The sequence below is a fragment of the Budorcas taxicolor genome, chromosome 2 (assembly GCF_023091745.1).
Source record: "Budorcas taxicolor isolate Tak-1 chromosome 2, Takin1.1, whole genome shotgun sequence".
In the NCBI taxonomy this organism is placed as follows: domain Eukaryota; kingdom Metazoa; phylum Chordata; class Mammalia; order Artiodactyla; family Bovidae; genus Budorcas; species Budorcas taxicolor.
The window spans coordinates 6,094,851-6,117,782 of record NC_068911.1 but is presented as its reverse complement, the minus strand read 5'-3'; the positions used below and the strand labels follow the sequence as shown (position 1 = coordinate 6,117,782).

The 22,932-nt window shown below is 46.8% G+C and overlaps 1 protein-coding gene across 6 annotated transcripts; it reads right to left on the bottom strand.

The window, feature by feature from the left end:
* Positions 1-1,026: 1,026 nt before the first annotated feature.
* TMEM225B (transmembrane protein 225B) lies at positions 1,027-22,932 on the bottom strand. Of its 6 annotated transcripts, none has more exons than XM_052635504.1 (7): positions 22,482-22,796; positions 10,009-10,103; positions 8,693-8,773; positions 6,395-6,605; positions 5,959-6,105; positions 5,124-5,261; positions 1,027-1,402 (listed from the first exon to the last, which is right to left on the bottom strand). In XM_052635504.1, the coding sequence occupies exons 3-7, from the start codon at positions 8,702-8,704 to the stop codon at positions 1,230-1,232; spliced, it is 681 nt and encodes a 226-aa protein (XP_052491464.1). In that variant the 5' UTR covers positions 8,705-8,773; positions 10,009-10,103; positions 22,482-22,796; the 3' UTR covers positions 1,027-1,229. The 6 variants fall into 6 exon arrangements, with proteins under 6 accessions (XP_052491464.1, XP_052491466.1, XP_052491463.1 ...); XM_052635506.1 differs by having other exon boundaries at positions 8,693-8,770; XM_052635503.1 differs by lacking the exon at positions 8,693-8,773 and having other exon boundaries at positions 9,977-10,103.

Genomic DNA, 22,932 nt, shown 5'->3' with positions numbered 1-22,932 from the left:
TGAGATTTCCTGGGTGGACCCAAAAGTGAGGTCAGGTGACCCCAACACAAGGAGCATGATGAGGAACCCAGCGAGTGGTGGGTGTTGGTGGCTTCCCCAAACCCTCACAACCACTAGAGCATGTGGCTGAGCTAAGTACTTAGAGTGATGGATGACCTGGAGCCAATGAGAAGCCAGTGAAAGTGTTAGTTGCTCAGTCCTGTCGGACTTTTTGTGATCCCATGGACTGTAGCCCTCCAGGCTCCTCTGTCCATGGAGTTCTCCAGGCAAGAATACTGGAATGTGTTGCCATTTCCTCCTCCTAGGGATAGTCCTGACCCAGGGATGGATTCTTTACCATTAGCACCATCTAGGAAGGCCAAAGCATGTGTTCTCCCCAGCTATAACCAGCCTAGCTGGGAGCAGAGTGCTCCCCAGTATGAAAGCACCTCCAGACTATTAAGGGGCAACTTTAGAGGTGCCTGCAAGAGGCCTCTGGCTCTATTGAGAGGTTCAGTGCCCATGTGTGGATTGGCTAACCTGGCTATTATTTCCCAAGGCATAGACTTGTTAGGCTCAGACTCCCAGACCTGGGAGCTCAGTGTTGGGGAAGCTTCCACCTATTACCACTCCCAGCCCTTCCCTCCAACACAGCCATGAGAAAAGTTCCCTGTACTGAGTCACAGTTTTTGTCTGGGAACCCTTTTTAATGTCACTATCTCAAACACCTTCTGCTGTGGTTATACTCTGTTCAGTTTTTATTTTACAAAACCTCATATCATTTGGTCTTTTCCTGATACTCCTCCCTCCCCTCTTGCCCTCTAGGCTGCAAGCTGGTGTTCTGTTTGTTTTTCGGCCATACCAAATAGCACTCAAGATCTTAGTTCCCCGACGAGGGCTGGAACCCGTGACCCTTGCAGTGGAAGAGTGGAGTTTTAACCACTGGGCCGCCAGGGAATTCTCTTGTCTGTTTTCGGAGGTATGGATTAACAGACAGTAGTCCTCTTTTTATTGAAAACACTTGTCCAAAAAAATCACTCAGAAAGCTCAGGAAGAATTCAAAAAATGTTTAACAAATATCAAACACACGCAGGATAGAATCACTGTGAGTAGGGGGAAGGGAGGGGTTGACTTGACGCTCAAGAGCCTCATCAGAAGTGGCAGAGACTGGTGGAGACTGAAGAGCCACACACACTGGCACGTGTGCACTCACACCGCTTGGCGAAGGGCAGGGCACAGACTGTCTGGGTCTAGATAATGGTTTCTTCCTTCAGCAGCGTCTCCTTCTGCGTGGAGCTCAGTTCTCCTCCCAGACTATCCAGGTTTTCCAGGTACGAGATCTCTTGGGTGTCCTCAGTACTCTGGGAAATGGGCAACAAATGGCATCTAGGGCAGGCTATTTCTTGGATGAGGCAGATGGTACCTGGGTCACAGCAAAAGTTTGAGTCAGAAGAGAGAAAGTGTATCAAGCTCAGTGCCCCAGAGGTTGGAAATTCCCTCCTCTGACCTGATTCCTCTGGTCTGCACCTGCCCTCCAATTAAGAGTTTTACAGAAACAGAAGGCAAAACAGTACATTGACAGACAAAGCATACAAATAGATGGATAAACTCAAGGAACCATGGCCAGTGCTGGAAGTCATCTGGGCAATTGTCTAACCATTAATAGGTAAGAAAACCAGGTTTCAGAGAGGAAGGTCACACACAAAGTCCAGGCCTATTCATGCCCAACCCATTCAAAATTCTCAGTAAGTTTTGAATCTTACTGGAAGGAAGGGAGAGTGAATATTAAGGAACAAATGGAGATATCCTGACTGGATAAGAAATGCTGCATTATGGCTAAGACTGAGATAAAACACAACCTCTATTTTCAGCTCTACAGTCAACAAGATACTCTCCCACTAAACAAAACTTCTAAATATTTCTTCAAAAACCTATTTATAAATATATCATCAAGCCGGCATCAGAGTAAGACTGAAAACCAAAGCCAAAACCATAATGATTTCAGGAATCTAGAGGGTTAAGCAAACACACAATTAGTCTTCACCTTGGAGACATCTATTCAACCCAGGTGACCCTGAGTTTCCATTCAGTTGGCCATTCAGAACACAGAATATAAAAGGAAAGCCCAGGTCCTGTGTGCAATGAGGGAATCTAGTAAGAGTCAGCCACATGAAACCGGAACTTCAAAGTTGCCTGCATGGACTCAGAATTCACAAGCGCAGGCTAGCTAGTATGCGGATCTGCAGCTGGACTCGTAGCACCTAAGTTTTTTGACTGGGATCCTAGGGTAGTCGTTGTGCACCCAGGCACCAGGCAGAAGCAAATGTAAATCCTTTTTTAAGGAAACACTTTAAATACAGGCCTCAAAGATCTTCCAAAAAAAAATTTTCAAGGAAAATGAGTTCACAGTCAAAACCCACAGAACATAGGAAGGAACAAGGCACCACAAGCAAGAGCTTGTAGAAACAGGGGCAAGTAATTCAACTTTAAAACTTATAAGACACAGAATATAAAATAAGTATGTTTAACATGTATAATAAAAATATATTTAGAGAACAGATTTAAAACATAAGGAAAAAGTATAAAATGAGATTTACAGGAAAATACAACGTCTAGTTATAACACAGATTAATTGAAATAAAAATTTAAAGGCTAGGTTAAATAGATCAGACACAGCTAAAAAGTGAATGGATGAAACTGAAGATGTAGCTAGATACATTATTCAGAATGCAGCCCAGAAAGACAAAGACAGAAAATATGAAAGAGAAACTGACAGACATGCAGGACAGAGTATTAAGGTCTAACAGAAATCTTCCTGGGGTTCCACAAAAGACAAAAAGAGGAAAAAAAAAAAGATATTAGGGAGGAGATAAAAAATGTTCTAGAAATACCACTGCTCAGCTTCAGTTCATGCACCAAATTGTATACATTAAAATAATGCCTGGATGAAAGAAGTAATAAGGGGAACAAGAAAATATTTGAAGTTGAACAACAAAAAATATTACACATCAAAATGAGAGCTACAAATAAAGATGCAATTCTTAGATGGGGATTAAAGCTTTAAATGTCTACTTAGAAAAGAAGAAATAATTCATGAGCTTAGATCCCGATTTAGAAAGTTGACAAAGGAACAGAAGAATAAACACACAAAAAAAGTAAGTAGTGGGGAGGGAAGTTCAAAATAAGAGGCAAAAAGCAATTATGTAGAAAACAAACAAGGTTTGTTTTAAGAAAGCTAAAAAGCTGATTCTTTGAAAAAAACTAAAACAACTGATAAACCCTTGACAAACTTAGTAATGAAAAAAAGGAAAAATCAGGTATGAAAAAGCACACAACTACAGATGCAGAACAAAATTTTTAAAATGTTTTTGTCAATAAAATTTAAAACTTAGATAAAATGTATAAAGAAATATATAACTTGGCAAAACTGACTCAAGAATAAAATACCTGAATAGTCATGTAATCATTAAAGAAACTGAATCATTAACTTAAAAATTCTCCCATAGAAAAATACCATGCTCCTTCTACTGGAAAGCTTAGTTACACAATTAAATACTCAAGGTAGTAAAAATAAATGAAGCTTAGTTCCTCAAATTAATATGGAGGAATCTCGAGATTTTACCCACTTGATCAAACATAGCAAATTCCAAAAGAAAAAATACAGTATCATAATACTCAAAACTAACTAATACACTGTTTAAGGATATATAACCATGTAGTAAACATAACTGGCATGAATTTCAGAATTATTGATTCCTCAGGATAGAGAAGGTGAGAGAAGGAAGAGCCACAAGGTGGGGGCGGGGGGGAGTGGGGAACTTCAAAGATACTTAATATTCTAACATATTTCATTAATTTTAACAAGCCCATTTTTTCCAAGTTTTAACATCTTGAAATAAAGATGTGCCCTACAAGCTATGAGCACCTTAAAATTATATTTGGCATCAGTCTTTTCTTTCTCAGTGGTACATAAAATAAGGGTGTATCCACTCCAGTACTCTTGCCTGGAAAATCCCATGGACAGAGGAGCCTGGTGGGCTGCACTCCATGGGGTTGCTAAGAGTCAGACATGACTGAGTGACTTCACTTTCACTTTTCACTTTTATGCATTGGAGAAGGAAATGGCAACCCACTCCAGTGTTCTTGCCTGGAGAATCCCAGGGACGGGGAGCCTGGTGGGCTGCCGTCTGTGGGGTCACACAGAGTCAGACACGACTGAAGCGGCTTAGCAGCAGCAGCAGCAGCAGCAACTTCTAAACAATGGATTTGACAAAATATGGCTAGTTCTTAAATATATGGTGGAAATATGGGTGTACAGTTTATAATTACTTATATCTTACAGATATACCCTTTGTTATATATTCAATGTATAATAAAATTGAGTCTAAATAGGTTATGATCGTGGGTCAGGTTAATATTGTGGGAAGAGGATGAGGAGTAGGGACAATTAGGATCAGATGGGATGAAGAACTTAGATGATGATGATAAGTAAAGAAAAAGGGATTCAAATGAGGAATAAGATCACAGATTTCAAGCTAGAGAGATAGGGATAGAAAGCCTTAGGAACCAGGATGGTGTAAGGGAGCACATGAAATGTGCAAGTTTGGCTCTAAAGTCAAGGAAGACGGGAATGGGGAGGGTGAAGGCGGAGGACAGAGTTGAGGCAGGCCCTAGAGCAGTGCCGTCCAGCAGAACCTTCTGCATCCGCATTGCCCAATGTGGAAGCCACTGAGCATATAACAATGTGGTTTTTGAATATGTGAGGTGTAGCTAGTGTGACCAAGGAACTCAATTTCTAACTTTATTTCACGTTAATTAATTAAAGTTACATAGGCACATGTGGGGGCTTCCCTGGTAAAGAACTTGCCTGCAATGCAGGAGACCCAGGTTCGATTCCTGGGTGGGGAAGATCTGGCAAAGGAAATGGCAACCCGTGCCAGTATCCTTGTCTGGCAAAACCCATGGACAGGGGAGCCTGGTGGGCTACGGTCCATGGGGTCGCAAAGAGTCGGACGTGACTGAGTGACTAAACAGCAGCAACAGCCACATGTGACTAGGGTTTTGAGCAGCACAGCTCTAGGGCACCCATAGCTCCTGAATCCAGACAGAGCGCGGGGAGAGGGCACCAGGCCCAAATCACTCACCAGCCACCATGAACAGAAGGATACTGAAGCCCAGGACGTAGTAAGGCCACTGTATGGAGAACTGTGGGGGGCTGGGCTTCATCCGCAGACTCTGGATCTCCAGGGCGTGCAGCAACAAGGCCAGGGAGGCGCAAGCCCCTGCGGGATCACAGGCAGGCCCCCTTGGTCTCCTCCTGCCCCTGCTCCAGCCTTCCAGCACCTGCGTGAGGCTCCTTTCTCCTGCCCGGGCCCCTTCCGCTTTCAGAACCAACAGCCTCCACCCCACACACCTGTCTCACCCTCCTTTCTAACTCTTTGCAAAGCCCGTGTGCCTTGCCCCTCAGAAACCCCTTTCCTGGGTACCCTCTGTGCCTGTGCCTTGGGCTGACTCCAGATGGGCCCCAGGCATGACACTCCCACTGTGAGCGTTCCACCTCTTCTATCTGATGGGAGCTTCCCAGGGCAGGGCCTTGGTCAGCCTATTAAAATTAAAAGGTTCTAGAGGGCAGAGATGGTCTCTTCCATTCATTCATCCAAGAAACATTTGTATTTGGTTTATAGTCTATATTTCAATTATATTAGAACTCTGTACTAGGTTCCAGGACAGCTGCTAGGATACAGATGATGGGAAAGACCCCCAGAGAGATGTTGCCAAGCCAAGGTGACGAGGGCTGTGCCCTCTGGAAGTGCAGTTAGGAGGAGCCCCAAGAAGGGGGCGGCTGTGCCCTGGGCAACTTCACAGAGATGGAAACAGAGGAGAGGGGCCCTAGAAAGTCCCTCTCCTGACCTCAGACAGAGACCACCCCCCCATCTTTGGGCCCCTCCCCAAGGCTGGGGCCCACCTGCTGCTCCCCACCTGTGAGGAAACTGATGAAGGCTGACACAAAATTGTGCTTCCGGGTCCTCGGAAAGAGCTGAGATGCAAAGGACACCATGATGAAAGTGGTGAGGAAAGACAAGACAACAGCGGACAGCAGGGAGACTCGGCCGAGGATGACGTAAACTGCAGGGGAGGGCAGGAGGGAGAGCGGGCTGGGCCCCGGCACTCAGCCCAGAGGATGGAGCCCGGCCAGCCTCGGGTCCCCAAGCGTGGCCTGGGGCCAAAGTTCCGACCGCCCATGGGTAGAGCGCACAGCTGTCTATTTTCATCTAACCCCAAGAGACTGAGAGAAAATGTCCTTTCAGGCATGTTCAATTCTGTTCTATCTGCCCCCACCAGTCCTCTGTCACCCCCCAAACCCCAAGCTGGCCCCTCTTCCCTCTTCCCGATCCCCGCCTTCAGCCCTCCATACTGGATAAGGGTCGGGGCTTCCAGCACTTGATATGGAAGCAGTTCTCAAATAGGCCACTGAAGAACACTTCCTGGGATTCCTCGTTCACCAGCCGCACCCAGAAGGGGAAGATGGAGACCAGCAGGATAAGCAGGTAGCCCAGAGAAGTCAAGGCAGGGGCTATGGCCCAGGTGAAGCCCTTCACATCTCTGTCCTCTATCGTCAGCATCACCTGGGGAGGAACAGTGAGGGAGCCCCACGCTGCACCAGGTGATGGAGATGGTGCCCGCGGACATGTCAGCAGACATGGGGCTCAGGAAATGTTTGCTTTGCTTTGATTAACCTTCCAGACCTCTTCAGCTGGCCTAACCAACACAGAAAACCTTTTCTCTCACTAACTCACTGGGTAATCTTGAGTGTGTGGGGTCCCTTCTTTGAGCCTCCATTTCCACCTTGGTAAAATTTCCACCTCTCCCAGCTCTAAAGTTCTAACTTGTCAGTTCTGTATTAAGAGCCCCCCGCCCCACCCCACCCCACCCTCACCCCCCCAGCCCCCGCCCACAACTGGCCACAGAGCCTCTCCAGTCAGCTGTTAGCTACCGTCTGCCCTTGAAGATTTCAGAATGAGGACCAAGCAGATATTAAAACCAGGGCCTGGAGTGCCTTTACTTAGGGACTGGCCCTCTTGCCTCAGGACCTGGGGTTTAGATGGACAGGGGTCCACCTGGTCCTCTGCTGAAAAATGAGCAGAAAATACGCACACAGAAACTTTTAAAAATAGTTTCAGAGACCCTCCTGAAGCCCTAGGCTCCCTCTAGGCCTGGAGGTTGAGCCCCTCAGTTAAGGATCCCATATAACTCCTCCATCACCACCAGCTGTCATCAAGGATGTCTTCCTAGAAGGAACACCTGTGATATGGAAGGTAAGCACTGGCTGGAATTGGCTCTAGAAGCCGTGACTGTGTCCCAGTTTTATCACTTGCTGGCTGGGTAACCTCGGGGAACTCACTAAAACTCTTAGGACCTTGGGTTCCCCATTTGGAAAAGAGAGGAGGTAACACTTGCCCATTGAGGTTCTTGGGCGGACCAAGTAACACGCTGCAAACAAAGCGTCAAGCACAGTGCTTAGGGCCCAGGTGCTTGATTAAGGATTCACCTAGTCAGCCTCCTCTCTGCCTTCGCCCAGCCTGGCAGCCCTGAGGAATGAGGTGGAGAGGGCCAAGAAGGGGGAGGAGAGGAGGGTCGTTGGTAGCCTGGGTGCAGCAGCGAGGGTGGGCCCTATCCAGATGGCCCCCCGATGACCACAGCCATGTGGCAGTGCAGGAAGGTGGCATCCGGAGGTCAGAGGGACAGGACAAGGGAGATGGGGGCACCCCGAGACAACAGCCCTTGTTTCTGCTGCCTCAGCAGACTGTGCCTGGCAGCGCCAAGCTTTCAAGCTGCACACAGCAAGTGAGGGGCTTCCCTTTCCTCTCAGCCCCCGGGATCATCTGATCACAACAGAAGAACTAGCCGGAAGGCAGAGGAAATCCACTGCTTATAGAAGAGTTAACAACTGCTCCTCTTTGACGGCTGTCAGAGCGCTTGGGAAATTTCTAAAGCACTCTCTCCTCTTTCTGTTGTTCCCCAATTTTTCTTCTTCCCACCTAAAAAATTTATCCTGCCTTCTCTGCAAAGCTACCCTTTTGAGATCTCTCCACCCTCCGGGCAGTACTGATGAATCACCCAAACTTCAGGGCCTTGGTTTCCTTCACTCTAAGAGGATGAAGTCACTGGACCAGAGCGAGTTGAGTCCTGGCTCTAAAGCTCTCCAAGTAGGAGTCATGGCCGCATCTTGATCCCGTCCTCTGCAGGGAATGGAGTACCCTGGACATTTTCAACTGATGCTCTGAGTCCCTTCCTGTCCCCAACCCCCACCCCTCTGCACCTCAACTTGTTTAAACTGACCTCAGTGTCCCCCCCATTTCAATCACGTGCTCCATCACCCACACTCTAGTCTGGAGTTCATGCTGCCTTCTCTGTTTCTCCCACACTTTCACCTCATCAACCGTCCTCACCTTCTCAAGTTTTCTTTCATAAAGTCTCTAAAGCACCCACCCTCCTGCCCCACACCCGCCATGACTCTCTCCATTCCTGGAACACCACAGTCACCCCAAGCATCTCCAGTCTGGGTTTCTTCCCTGAGGGCAGGTCTCTTCCCCTTTAAGCCTTTTAAATCCCACATCTTCTGCAAACCTCAACTTGGTCCTTTCTACTCTCTGGACTCTCCCAGCCACCAGTCTTTATCCATTCACTCCACAAAAACGAACTGTGTACTTACTGGGCACCCCATGCCCAGCCTAGGCCAACAGGGAGAATCAAGGATGAAAAAAGACAGGAACTCTCAGGCTCTGGGTAACTACTGGGGAGAAGAGACACATAAACTTGTCAGGCAGTACAGTGCTTTCCCCTCCTCGCCTGAGGTGACTCTGAGCTATCCCCTGGCCCTCCCCAGCTGCTCTCCAGAGAGGAGGACCCTCCGGGCCTTTCTCCAGGGATAAGCCAGCCTCTGCATGGAGGCGCCCTCAGTGCTGGCTCTGGACAACTAGGCACCAGGGACATAAGCCAGACTCAAAGGACCACTGACAAGTTACTATAAAGGGGGATTTGCAGATCCTTTTGTACTGATGAAGAAACATCTGGAAAGGAGAACAGACTGGTCCAGGATGCCACAGTCAGTCAGAGTGGACACAGGGACCACAACCCTGAACAGCCACCCCATCTCCTCACCTCTTCACCAGTCACCACTAGCCGGCAGCTGGGTTTGGGATTCCCAAAAGTAGAGGAGAGGGAAACAGAATGGGAGGGGAGAGGGTTGCCAACTTTTACTTTGCCAAGAACATTCAAAACAAAATGAACTTACTATCATCTACTCTCACTGACGTTTCAATTATTTTGAAAAGGGCCAATGACTGGAAGAGCTGCGTGCCCACCGCGCCTGGTTCCCGCTGGCAGTCTGTCTCCCTGCGCTCCGGCGCCCAGCGCTGGAGCAGCCCTGTCACTGGCCCAGGTGCAGCGCAGCCCAGATAAGTGTATCCCGGGCTGGAACCAGGAAGGGAACTGTCTGGGCCCCCGGGAGCCTCACTCTCCACTTGTCCCACCAGCCAGTAATTTGAGGTCACTTGGACTGAAAGTGACTTAGGCTGGCTGAGGGGTTCCTTCCCACTGACGACCCTCCTCGGTCCTTAGTGGCCCCAAAGCCCTAGTGACATTATCCAGACCCATAGATGGGTCCTGACCTGCCCATTGGGCCCCAGATCCAGCCCCACGGCTCCCAACAGAAGGGTAATATTTGGCTTGGGGGGCCTCCTTCACTCCCTCCCCCTCCCAACCCGAGGCTCCACCTCCACTCGCCCCTCCTCGCCGGTCTCCAGTCCCTACACCCGCCCAAGCTGCTGGCACAGCCCTTTGGCCGGTGGTCAAGACCCTCCTTTGCTCCCCACCCGCCTCAGGCCAGCGAGGGGATGCTCAGTCTCCCCACTGAGCCCATCGAGCCGGAGCCCTCGGGGCCCTATGGCTAGGGGAACCTGGCCTCCCGGGCGGTTACGGTCCAGGCCTTGCTCACCGGTACGCAGAATGGGGTGGGGGTGGGTGTACCCTGAAGTCCACCGGATTCGAATGCCAGCTCTGCCATCACCAGCAGGGTGCCCTTGGGGAAGTTATTTCTTCTTCCTGGGCATCAGTTTCCTCATCTGTGAAAAAGGCATGATCATAGTGACTTCTCCAGCAGGCTGGCTGGGACGGCCTGGGAGATGCGCTGCGGACCTCGCGCTCACCCCCCATCCCCCCATTCCCAGTCTTTCCCTCGCCCTTGCCCTGCGCATGCGCTCAGGCACACCCCCACCCCCAAACCCTCCCTGGCCGGCACAGTCCTCTGCCCTCCGCTAAAATGGCTGTCTACACCTCTCCCAAGGCGGGCTGGTTTTAAACTTAGGCCCTTCCAAGAGAGGCACTTTAGCTCCTGGCCCAGGTGGTTGAGCTGGGGGGCTGGTTTGTGTGGCAAGAGGGGCCACATTTGGAGCTGGGTGAGTCACCAGCTCCCCGTGCTTTGAGACTGAGCTCACCAAGGAGAGGCATTAAGATTTTTAAGAACCAGGACCACGTCTAGCACCTCCACACACCTCTCCACTAGCAGGAACATATTCAAAGACAACAGGAAAGGATGAGAGCTGATGAACTGTACTGAATTAATTAACTGAACTGAATTAATTTATTGAATCACCTAACATGTGAGAGGTGATTATCTATCATGTGAAAGAGGGCTTCCCTGGTGGTTCATATGGTAAAGAACCTGCCTGCAAAGCAGGAGACCCAGGTTTGATCCTTGGGTGGGGAAGATCCCTTGGAGAAGGAAATGGCACTCCAGTATTCTTGTCTGGGGAACCCCATGGACAGACGAGCCTGGTGGGCTACAGTCCATGGGGTTGCAGTCAGGTATGACTGAAGCGACTAATATACATCATGTGAGAGGCTCATTGTATAATCAGTATTCTACCTGTCATAAGGTTCAGACCCCAATTTGTAAGGCCTCAGGCAAGACAGGTCTTTCTTGACTTAGGTGGGGCAAGGCAGAGTACAGTTGGGAAGGCCTGGAGCCAGGCCAGGGAGATCTCTCTGCCCTGCTCTCAGAGATGGCTTTTGATCCCTCCATCCCAGAGGTTATCCTTCTCCAGGTGGCAGGGGAAATAGTCAACTTCCAGACTCACAGCCTTACTTTTACTCACCCTCAGGAAAAAGAATGTTTTCTTCACCCTATACCCACCCCTACTTGGTTCCCAGTCCCCCAGGGATTCTGACTGGCTCAGCTCTCGTCACAAGCTCATTCTACTCCACTGAAAAAGATGCGTCAGCTGTGCCCCACAGAGGCCAAGCAGAATCATCAAAGAAGTTGAAGGTTTTGAGGAAGGAGGCAGATGAGACCCCCAGGGTAAAGCGATTAGTGACTCATTCCTAATAAACAGAAACTCCAAGACAAGAATAGCAAGATATGTAAGGGAAGAGGCTGGGCCCTGCTCAGATGACACATTTCTTTTCTTGCAGTCAGAAGATCTCCCCAACCACGCATGCACAGAAAAGGATCCTTAGAGGCCACAGGGAAGTGATGCCAAGGGATGTTCCCTACCCATATGCCTTTTCAGTAAAATCCATCTTGGCTGAGAGATGCGTGTGCACACACAAGAGGATCCTGAGATGTACCAAATATGGACCAGGCAAATCAAAATGATTGGCCAAAGGAAAACCAGAAGAAATGCCCCATAAAAGTAATTCAAACTGCCACAAAAGGGGCCACTCAATGACTCTCTCTCTCTCCCTGAGTCTATCAACACGTACTGTATTTTTCCCCCCTTTAATACTTTGTTTCACTATTTTCTGTCTTTGTGGGAATTCTTTTCTGCAAAACCAAAGGGTCAGGGCCCTTGTCACTGATCACTGGTCTAGTGGCTAGGATCTGGTACTACCGCAATCTCTGGCTGGGAACCGAAGCCTCGCTCCAAGCAGTTGCAGGCCAAGGCCACTAGAGATCATATCAGACCACTTATCTGGAGCAGCCAAAGAACGTTCTAAAAAGGAAGAGGGATGGTGTTCTCAGAAGAACAGAGAAATTATGGCAGACTGTAACAGCATCTTCATACGCACCCTGTCACACTTTTAAATGTCATTATACAGCAAATCCAAATCACTGGTATGATTATGCCCAGGCTACCTGGGCTTCCCTGGTGGCTCAGAGGGTAAAGCATCTGCCTGCAATGCGGGAGACCTGGGTTCAATCCCTGGGTCAGGAAGATCCCCTGGAGAAGGAAATGACAACAAACTCCAGTATTCTTGCCTGGAGAATCCCATGGACGGAGGAGCCTGGTAGGCTACAGTCCACAGGGTTGCAAAGAGTCGGACACAACTGAGAGACTTCACTCACTCACAGATGGAAAAACTGAGTCCCTGGTTAAGAACATGTCCAAACTATCACATGAATGGTTGCTAAAAAATCATGGGCGATTACTAAAAACATTAGGCTGTGGAGGAATAGATTCTTCACATGGTGCTAGAGCTTATCCTCCTCACAAATACTAATTGCAAAAGAAACACGTATCTTTATACAGAAGAGATCTGGCGGTCACTCCCTTAAGCTGGTAAACAAACAGTATTACTTGGGGTAGAATAATCTCATGTCATGTGCCTCTTGAGGTGACAGCAGTATGAAGGAGGCATCACCTGAGAGGTGCTCTTGCCAGAAGTAGATCATCAGGCCTCTAGACCTCAATCCAGTTGAGAGAAAATACAGGGGATAAGGAGGAAGCTAAACGCCACCTCACGGAAACAAGGAAATCAATTTCATGGAAAGTTATAAAAAATAACTGTTCTTGACTCCTCCAGAAGTCAGTCATTAAAAAAAAAGTGGGACTCTTCTAGATTAAAAGAATCTAAAGAGATATAAAGCCAAATGTAATGTGACTCTTGATTTTTTTTTTTTCTGATTTGAAATAAGCTAGCTATAAAACACATTCTTGGGACAACCAAGGAAAATCTAAATACAGACTACATTTTAGATGGTATTATGGAATTTAATTCTTTTTCTTAGGTATGTTAATAGTCTTGTGATTACGTACAAGAATGATCACTTAGAAAAAGCATGCCATAGTATTGGGTTGGCCACAAAGTTCGTTCAGATTTTACTGTTACAGGAAAATTTGAACAACCTTGTGGCCAACCCAATGCTCAGGGTGAAGCTTACTTTCAAATGATTCAGGGGGAAAAAAGCACATAAATAGAAAGCAAATATGGAAAAATGGTAATACTGTTTAAGTGGAGGATATATAGGGTGTTCATTAGTCTACTCTTTCACGTTTTCTGTATGTAAATCAGATAAAAAGTCAGAAAAAACAGAGACCTTATCTGAGAACACACACAGCCAGAACCTGGACCTGGGTTTATCATTCAGCCACTCAACACAAGTGCCTTCTCTAATGACAGATTTCAGGTGAGGTGCACACAGTCCCTGCCCTCACCAAGCTTGCAACTAGCACAAACAGATAAATCATTTTTTAAAAGTGTGATCAGTGCACAAAGAAGTAGAGCAAGCTGTGGGAAATGCAGAGTGAGAACAATTCAGTCCAAGGGAAGACATGCCCTTCTAGACAGAATCTTATGCCCAAACAGGGATTGCAATGTGCAAAGATTTTTACCTGCTCTCCAGCAAGAACTATTGTATGTTGTACTTTGTATATATGCACCATTGTGCACAAACAGGACAAAAGTCTGACTTACCTTTATGATGGATGTTTTCTAGTCAATTCTAGTTCTGCCTTTGTTCTTTTTACCCTTTGCTGGTCGCAACTCATTACAATAAGTTAATTTTGTGGCCCCAGCCCCGCCCGAGTGGCTCTTAACCTACATTTGAAAAATACTGTGTCCCAATGAATTTCAGAATGTCTGGCAGAAGGGGTGGCCACAGAGGGCTGGAGAAGTCAGTGGGCAGAGCTGGGATGGGAAGGGTCTTGTTGATTTCAACCTGAGGGCTGTGATGGGCTTTTGTGGGGATGAAAGCAGTCACTTCTGGGTGCCACTGTGGAAATTTGTCTTCCTCCTCCTCCTATCTCCCTTTGCTCTTTTTACCTCTTCAACCACAGCACAGGAAATGCCTCTCTGCGGGGGCCCCAAGGCTGTATTCAAGGTATGGCTTGGGACTGCCAACCCAGCCCCTCCCAGGATCAGAAATTGAGAAAGTGTATATAAGTATCAGAAATTTAGGAGGTGTATTTAAGTGTCGTCTCCTCAGGAAGCATTTTCGTGCTCTCCCAGGTCTAGAGTAGAGGGACAGACAAGGGAGGAGGGAACTGTCTGCTAGAAAAGTCGGTGGAGAGCCTGTGAGCTGGAGCTAGAACCTTTAGAGTTCTGACTCCCCTGGGTTCTGTGCTTCCCTGGTCCCATGCTCTAAAGGGAAAACCCAAGTTACCCAAATTGAAGTTTTACTGCATATAACACAACCAGAACCTATCAATAAGCAGGCTCATAGGGGCCCCACCCAATAGCTGGTTCCACTCCCAGTGCAAAGGTCCCTCCCACCACTCCTTCCATCTAACCTGGGTCAAAAAACTTAGGGCTAAAGAAAAGCGTCCAATGGATTCACTAGCTAAGCCACTGGCAACCTGGATATAATCAGCTTCGATGGAGCAGAAGCAGTGCCCTGTGCTAAGTGAATGACAGTTACAAAGATAACAGCAACTGGTGAAAAAAAATTTTAAGGGTATGACAGCAAAGCATGTGTATGACTAGAATTCAATCAGAGAAGGAAAACCATGATGAGACACACACACACACACACACACACACACACACACACACACACACACACCCGGCCCAATAAAGGCAAAGAAGAATCCAGGGGAAGGCAGACTAGTTTCAGGCCCAGCCCCAGTGAGCTGAGTCAACAGATCAACAACAATATCACATGTGAGCTACAAAATCACTGCTGCCTCTCTTCTGCTTGCTAACTCTCCCAAGAATCTCCCTTAGAGCCCAGACAGACTGAAAAACAGAAGAAAGGGGAAGCCTGACACATGCAGTTCAGTCTACTGGATTCTACACATAGCAAAGCCCATGACATGTGATACTGAGAAATTATTTGGCTTAGAAAACTGGCCCATTTATTTAAAGCTTCTATAACATATAAAACAAAGAGAGATTCAGTAGTCTGCAGGATACTGAGGAACGAAAATGGTGGCCCTAGTAAACCCAAGAGCCACTTCCATGTACAGTGACAACCAACAGGACAGGTGAGGTAGAAGGAAACTACTGGTTTCAAAGGTCATCCTGCTGTTTTCCTGATCCATGAGTCTGAATCCCCCTGATGTGTTCTTCCGTGGAGTGGACCTAACTCATCCTGTTTTCAGAGGATGACTGTAGAGATTTGAAAAACAAACCATAGCATCTCCCTCTGATGTAGATCCTCAAGATCAAATAAAAAGTAGTGCAAATTAAAGGTTCCATTTCAGTCACCCCCTCTATGGCGTCACTCTACCCCTTTCACGCCCCTTTCCGACAAACCGCAAGGCTCTCCCCATACCCACCATTCCCCCAACATGAACTGACCAATGGTGAGTAAGGTGGGAACTCTACCTAAAGGTTCTCATGCACTGAATGCATAAGAGATTTTTCAACTGTGTGGATTCTCAGGTCTTAGTAAGAGGTGAACTATGACTGAAGACAGTCCACATTCTCTACAGACAAAGGTTTCCTCCCCAGTGCAAGTTCTCTGATGTTGGAGCTGAACTCTGACCAAAGGCTTTACCACCTTCACTTCATTTATGGTTTCTCTCTTGTATGGGTTCCCAGGTGATGAATAAGGTATGAACTGTGCTTGAAGGATTTCCCACATTCTTTATGTTTGGAAGATTTTACTCCACTGTGAGTCTTCTGGTGCTGAATGAGGTAGGAGTTGCAACTAAAGGCCTTCCCACATTCACTGCACTCATAGGGTCTTTCTCCAGTGTGAATTCTGTGATGTTTGAAAAAGAGTGAACTCCTACTGAAAGATTTCCCACACTCATTACAGCCATAAGGAGTCTCTCCTGTATGGACCCTCTGATGTTCAACAAGGTGTGAGTTCCGACTGTAAGCTTTCCCACAGTCACTGCACTTGTAGGGTCTCTCTTTGGTGTGAACTCGCTGATGTTCTGTTAGATGTGAGCTCTGGCTGAAGGCCTTCCCACATTCGGTACATTCATAGGGTTTCTCCCTAGAGTGGATTCTCTGATGTCGGAGGAGACTTGAACTCCGGCCAAAGGCTTTTCCACACTCGTTACACAGGTAAGGCATCTCTCCTGTGTGGGTGACCTGATGCTGGATGAGGTGTGAGCTGCGCCGGAAGGCCCTCCCACACTCATCACATTCATAGGGTTTCTCCTCAGTATGAATTCTTTGATGCTGAGACAGATTTGAACTATGGCCAAAGGCTTTTCCACATTCACGACACTTGTAAGGCTTCTCTTGTGTATGGATTTTCTTATGCTGAATAAGGTATGCATTCCGCCTGAATAATTTCCCACACACATTGCACATTTGAGACCTCTCTTCAATAAGAACATATGACTGCTGGATGAAGTCTGACATATTACTGAAGTTTCGTCCATATTCATAGGGTCCCTCATGTTTGTTTTGTTCACATTCATCTCCTTCATGTAGTCGTGTCCCTACTTCAAGAGTTTTCTGCTTTATAATTAATTGATCCTCAGTCCAGGTCTCACCATCTGACAGAAAATACAAAAAAGGTATATGTAACAGTAAAAACTCCTGGTGGGAAACAGAATGATTAAAGTATTCCAGGGTATTTGGTTCAAAAAAGTATGAAAAATGGCCTTGAAATACAGGGGGAAAATGGACACAAGCTGAGCAGATTTGGAGAAAGTGGTAAGTAAACCAAAGTGAGGATTTATATATGAAGTACCTAATTAGACAAGTACACTGGAATTAGCAGAATAGGAAAACAGAGTTTGAGGAAAGTGAGATTTTCAGAACACAGGAAGGGTGATGCTGGGGGTTCTGAATGGAGAGAGGCAGGGACTGAGCAGATAAATCAAAGAGAACTTCACGCAAAGGTTCTGTCCACATGGTATCCTGGCCACGTGGATTGTCACCATAGTAACAGGAAATACTCCCCATAACCAGAGGCCAGCACCCTCCTCATTCCTGCTGTCTGTCACCACAGACAAACACTCACATGCTCACTCACAAACGTAACATAATCAGACCTTAGAGGAACCTTTTAAGAAATGGTGCCAACTGAGAGGATTTGATAAAGAGAAGGGGAGAATAGGAGGAAATGCTTCAAATATGAAGCATGGGATAGCAAGAAATATTTCCATTATCTATTTCAGCTCTATTCCATATCTCTTTCATATCTATTTCTAACAGAACCAACAAGAACCAACTCTGCACCCTACTTGTATCTAAAGGAGACAATGGAAAAAATCTGTTTACTATAATACATTTCTCCTCCTAAGTTTTACTTATTAAATATGACTTATTGAAGTGCAGTATGTTACAGAAAGAAGGCCCTCTGCTTAGAGTAATCTTCCTGGAAGAAGGAGGTGCTGAGGAATATCCAATGTAGTATCATTTCCATCAGCAATCAAAGTAAAACACATGCAGCCCAGATTTTAGTAGGGAATGGTCATTGTCTTTAAGGAATTTAGTAATTATCTGGTATCAGAGAACCGTATTTATATTTGTTCTCCACCTCCAGATATGTCCTCTTCTATACATTCCATTGGGATATTGGTTTTAAAATTTGTGTGCATGATGGGAACTTTTAAGATCTACTCTATAAGCAACTCTCAAATACACAACATGGTATTACTAACTGTAGTCACCATGTTATACCTTAGCTTCCTGGGACTTACTTACCTTATAGCTGTAAGTTTGTACTTTTGATGCCCTTCATCCAGTTCTCCCACTCCCCACACCCCACTTTTGGCAACACCACCGTGTTCTCTGTATGCATGAGTTTGGATTTTTCAGATTCCACACACAAGTGAGGTAATGTCCTTCTCTGACTTATTTCACTTAGCATAATGCCCTCCAGGTCCATCCATGATGTTACAAGGGCATTATTTCCATCTTTCTTATGGCTGGATAATGTTCCACTGTGTATAAAGAGAAAGCACGTTTTCATCCATTCGTCCACTGACGGACACTTAGGTTGTTCCATGTCTTGGCTACTGTAAATAATGCTGCAATGAACTTGGGGGTGCAGATATCTTTTCATGGTAATGATTTCATTTCCTCTGAATAAATACCCAGAAGTAGAATCACTGGATCATATGGTAGTTCTATATTTAATTTTATGAGAAACCTCCATACCATTTTCCATAATGGCTACACCAATTTACATTCCCACCAACAGTACAGGAGGGTTCCCTTTTCACCACACCCTCATCAACACTTGTTATTTCTTGTCTTTTTGATAACAGTTATTCTAACAGGTGGGAGTGGATTGCTGGTTTACTGTTTGTACGTTCCCTTGCACATGTGTTTACTTACCTGTTAGACTGCAAGCTCCGAGGGAACAGAGAGAGACTTAGGTTTCTTCTCCATCTTCCTGATCTGGCCTCTGCCTGTTTTTCCAGCCTCATTCTGATCTCCCCACACGAAGCCTCTTTACTATCTGTTGAACCACTCTCGTCACAACATGTGATGGCTGTGACATTTTAGACAAGGTGCCTTTTACTTGGCCCACGCCCAACGTGGTTGAGAATGTCGACCTCACTGCTCTCAAGCCCTGTTCAACATCACCTCCTCCATGAAGCTGAAGGTGATCCTTGAAATATTCCTCAAGTCACATAACAGTCACTCAGAACATTTTATTGAGCACCAACAACATGCCAGGTACAGTTCCAGACTCTGAGATCTGTCAATAAGCAAAACAAAAAAATCCTCTTCCATTTTATTAAAGGAGATGGACAACAAACTATGTACATTACATACTGTTAAAAGATTATAAAGATGCTATAAAAACAAAAAAAGCAAGGAACAAGGATTAGAGTGCCTGGGAGAGTGGGCAAAGGAGATGCAATTTTAAATACCATGATCAAAGGAAGACTAAGAAAACAGCATTTAAGCAAAGACTTGAAGGAGATAAGGATTTCTGAGAAAGAGGATCACAAATAGAAGAAACAGCAACTGCAAAGGCACTGGGTATTCATGAAGGCAAGTGTGACTGGAACAGAATGAGCAAGAGAGACAGGAGTGAGAAATGAGGTCAGAGACATAAAAGAGGATCAGAGAACACAGACCACTGTGGCCACAGGTTTGTAAAGAGGGTTTTCACTGAGCGAGGTGGGAAGCCACCGAAGGGTTCTGACCAGAGGAAGACAAAATCAGACACTTCAACAGGATCGTGCTGGCTGCCATGCTGAAGAGAGACCATGGGGAGGCACGTGTAGAGACAGGACAACCAACCAGGCTGCAACAATCCAGGTGAGAGACGATGGTGACATGAACCAAGATGGTGGCAGAGGCGGCGGTAAGAAGTACTTGGACTCTGGAGAGAAATGCTGACAGTCACATGGATGGGATTCCTGACTGATGGATACGGATATGAAAGAAACAGGAGTTTCCCTCTGGATTGAATAGCTGGAGGGATGGTGTTACCATCTCCTGAGATGGGCAGTGAGATGGGCAGTATTCGTCAACCAGCTATAGCATCTCCAATAATTAAAAACGAGATTTCCAAGTGGCAGCTGTCATACCAGTCTCTTGAGATCAACTTGTCCCTAACTGGCACATACACTTCCAGTGTGTAAGTACTTGGTATAATATTCTTCACCTCTCCTGTAGCTTTAACATTTTTCAAAATTAAAAAAAAAAACACGGGAGGAGGCAACAGTGACCAGTGACTCTCTTCTCTGCTCCACATTCACTCAGTAAACAAATTCTGTTGCTTCTATGACGTACTTCTTGATTTTTTGCCCCTGCCTTCCTATTATCATTGCTAATATGCTCAAGTCAGATTCTAATCACCTCTCACACTAAACAGACCAGAATCTCTTCCTTGATCTGCAAGCTCATCTGCTAGCCTCCTGTTAGGCAAAGTTTATGTGCTTCAATTTCTGCCAAACAAAATCTAAACTCTTTGGCCTGGTGTCCATCTTCCACGATCTTACACCATTCTGCCTTTACAGTCATCCTTCATCAGTCTACTCCGTGCTCCAATTACTCTGAACTGTTCCCTGAACATTTATCTCCCCACACAATTCCTTCTCCATTCAACTTTCTACCTCCATCCACTACAGGTGGTTTCACTGCCAAGGGCCCAGATTCAATCCCTGGTCGGGGAACTAAGATCCCACAAGCTGCAAGATGTGACCCAAAACAAGAAAGAAACAGGTGGACAAACAGGAGTAGGAAAGACCCTGAGAAGGCAAGAGGCAGAATCAGGAGAAAATGGTGCTTCCTATACCAAAGAACAGGAGTTTCAAAGAAGAGCAATCATGTCAATAAAAATACTAAGGGGTCAAAAAAATTTAGGGCTGAAGGAAAAAAGTGTCCAATGGATTCATTCGTTAAGCTACTGGCAACCTGGATATAATCAGTTTTGATGGAGTAAAAGCGGTGCCCTGAGCTAAGTGAATGGCAGTTACAAAGATAACAGCAGGTGGTGAAGGTTTTTTTTAGAGGTATTAGAGCAAAAGGTCGGACACGACTGAGCGACTTCCCTTTCACCTTTCACTTTCATGCATTGGAGAAGAAAATGGCAACCCACTCCAGTGTTCTTGCCTGGAGAATCCCAGGGACGGGGGAGCCTGATGGGCTGCTGTCTACAGGGTCGCACAGAGCTGGACACAACTGAAGTGACTTAGCAGTAGCAGCAGCAGAGCAAAGGGAACAAAGGTGATTACACCTCTACTGCCAAGTCAACCACCAAGTCCTACAGGCTTCCATGTAAACGTCTCTAGCATGTGGTGTTTCCTTCCTGGCAGCCACCTGTCTGTTTCAGGAGCTTAAGGGAGGAGCCTGCCCTGCACTAAGGTGTCATGCATGAGGCACTGGGATGTGTGTGGTTTGGGAGGTAGAGGATGTAGGCCACAGTGACGCAGAAAAAGGACACAAAGGCACAATAGCAGGTAAAGCAGAGTGGTTTTGGCATCTCCTTGTCCAGACACACCAGTCTGGCTGAGCCTGTGTGGGGAAACATGGAGACAACGTTTAAAGCTGGGTTCAGATCACGCTGCAGGGGACCCCGAATGCCAGGACCCCAATGCCAGGTTATAGAGAATAGACTGTATACAGGAGGCACTGTGAACTAATATAAATAAATGAGTATTTTAGGACGGTAAATAAGGCACTTGGCCTTAGAAAGGTGACCAATGAGAAGCCTGTGTTAAGAGCCTATCCCTTCTGACCTAAAACCTGATTCTTTTCTTACTCTAAATTCTTTCAAGGCCAAACATATGCCTTTCTAAGGCCTCCAGGGCCAATATCCAGTTGACAAGGCTCTCCTCTTGTGAACTTCCACACTGTTTATTATCCCATAATTTCTCATAGATAACTATTCCAACTCAACTCTAAGCTGGTACAGGGGTTAGGTTTTCTTCCAACTTAGTCTCAGTACCTTATAATAACAATTCAATAAATACTTGAGTTAAAAATTAGCCTAAAACAGAATTAGAGGCAAAACATGTAAGTCTTCCAAACATAACCCTTCTCAAAATCCTTGATGTGGATCATCCAAACCCTTGTCCCTCAATTAAATAATCCAATCCACTTTTTTTCAAAGGCCAAGATACAGCTTCCCAGGTACAGCTTCCCAGTGGCACAGTTGGTAAAGAACCTGCCTGCCAAAGCAAGAGACACAAGAAACCTGGGTTTGATCCCTGGGTCAGGAAGATCCCCTGGAGAAGGAAATGGCAACCCATTCCAGTACTCTTGCCGGGAAAATTCCATGGACAGGAGCCTAGCAGGCTAGTCCATGAGGTCACAAAGAGTCAGACATGACAGCACGCACATGCACGCACTACACACACACACACACCAGATAATGGGGGGTTAGCAGATTGAAATTTAAATGCTGATGTCTACAGTTTAATCTCATTTTCCGTCAGCAGGTGGCTGGCCTGTCTACTGTACTCCACAGGCAGGGCACCCTCTTGAAGTTTATATCCTGGGTGGAAAACGTATCTTTTCTAATGATGAAAGACAGCTTGCCAAGAGAAGCCCAGTCTTTTCCTGATACTTGGGATATAGGACACACTTGGCTGGGTTCATTCACTTATTCACACAACAGTTTACTTAGCCTCTCAAAGGCCAAGCAAGTTAACAGGTGCGGGAATGACAGATCCGAAAGACTTAGTGCCATGGACAGTGCTGCTGCAGGTCTGCTCCACAGTAAGAGGAAATCTTAGCGATGGGCTTCATTTACATGTAACAGAGCTTTAGGTTAAAAAAAAAAAAAAAAACAAATCAGTGTCTCGCACCGGGGTAATTCTAAGTGCACGGTTAAGCACGTCCATCTGATCTGAGGCCTCAATGGAAAGGACAAACTTTAGAAAAAGAAAGCAGCTAGGTCAGCTCCTCACCCTTGGTCTTTCGAGGCTCCTGCGAGGGGGATGGACACGGGGAATCCAGGGACATCTGCTCGGGCGGTTTCTCCATAGACTGGGTCCAAACCCCCGTGCCGCTCCAAGGCCAAGGTCTTCTCTAAAAAGTCTTCAACACCCGACACAGGGGAGGGGCAGCCACTTCAGGACAGAGAGCGAGAAGGGACAGACATACGGGAAACAGTAGGTGCCGCTTCCCAAGAGGCTCCCCGCCGGGGGTCGGTCGGAGGAGCCCTGTCCTCCCAGCAGGCAGGCTGGGCCCCGCCGCGGGGAGCGCCCGGCCGGCAGCACGCCCCACCCCGGTCCCACTGGGGTCCCCCCGGCCCGACCCTCTTCCGCCGCCCCGCGGACAGCCGGCCGGCCCGGCCCGCCCGAACACTCACGCCCTCAGCTGGCCGAGAGCGGCAGCGTCCGCCACCACGGCCTCCAG

Bases quoted from the DNA above. Each gene is read 5' to 3' on its own strand.
- TMEM225B (XM_052635501.1), bottom strand. From the start codon at position 22,557: ATGGAGAAACCGCCCGAGCAGATGTCCCTGGATTCCCCGTGTCCATCC. The intron at 16,656-22,481 runs GTGAGGAGCTGA...ATTTTCTGTCAG, and splicing joins GGAGCCTCGAAAGACCAAGG to ATGGTGAGACCTGGACTGAG.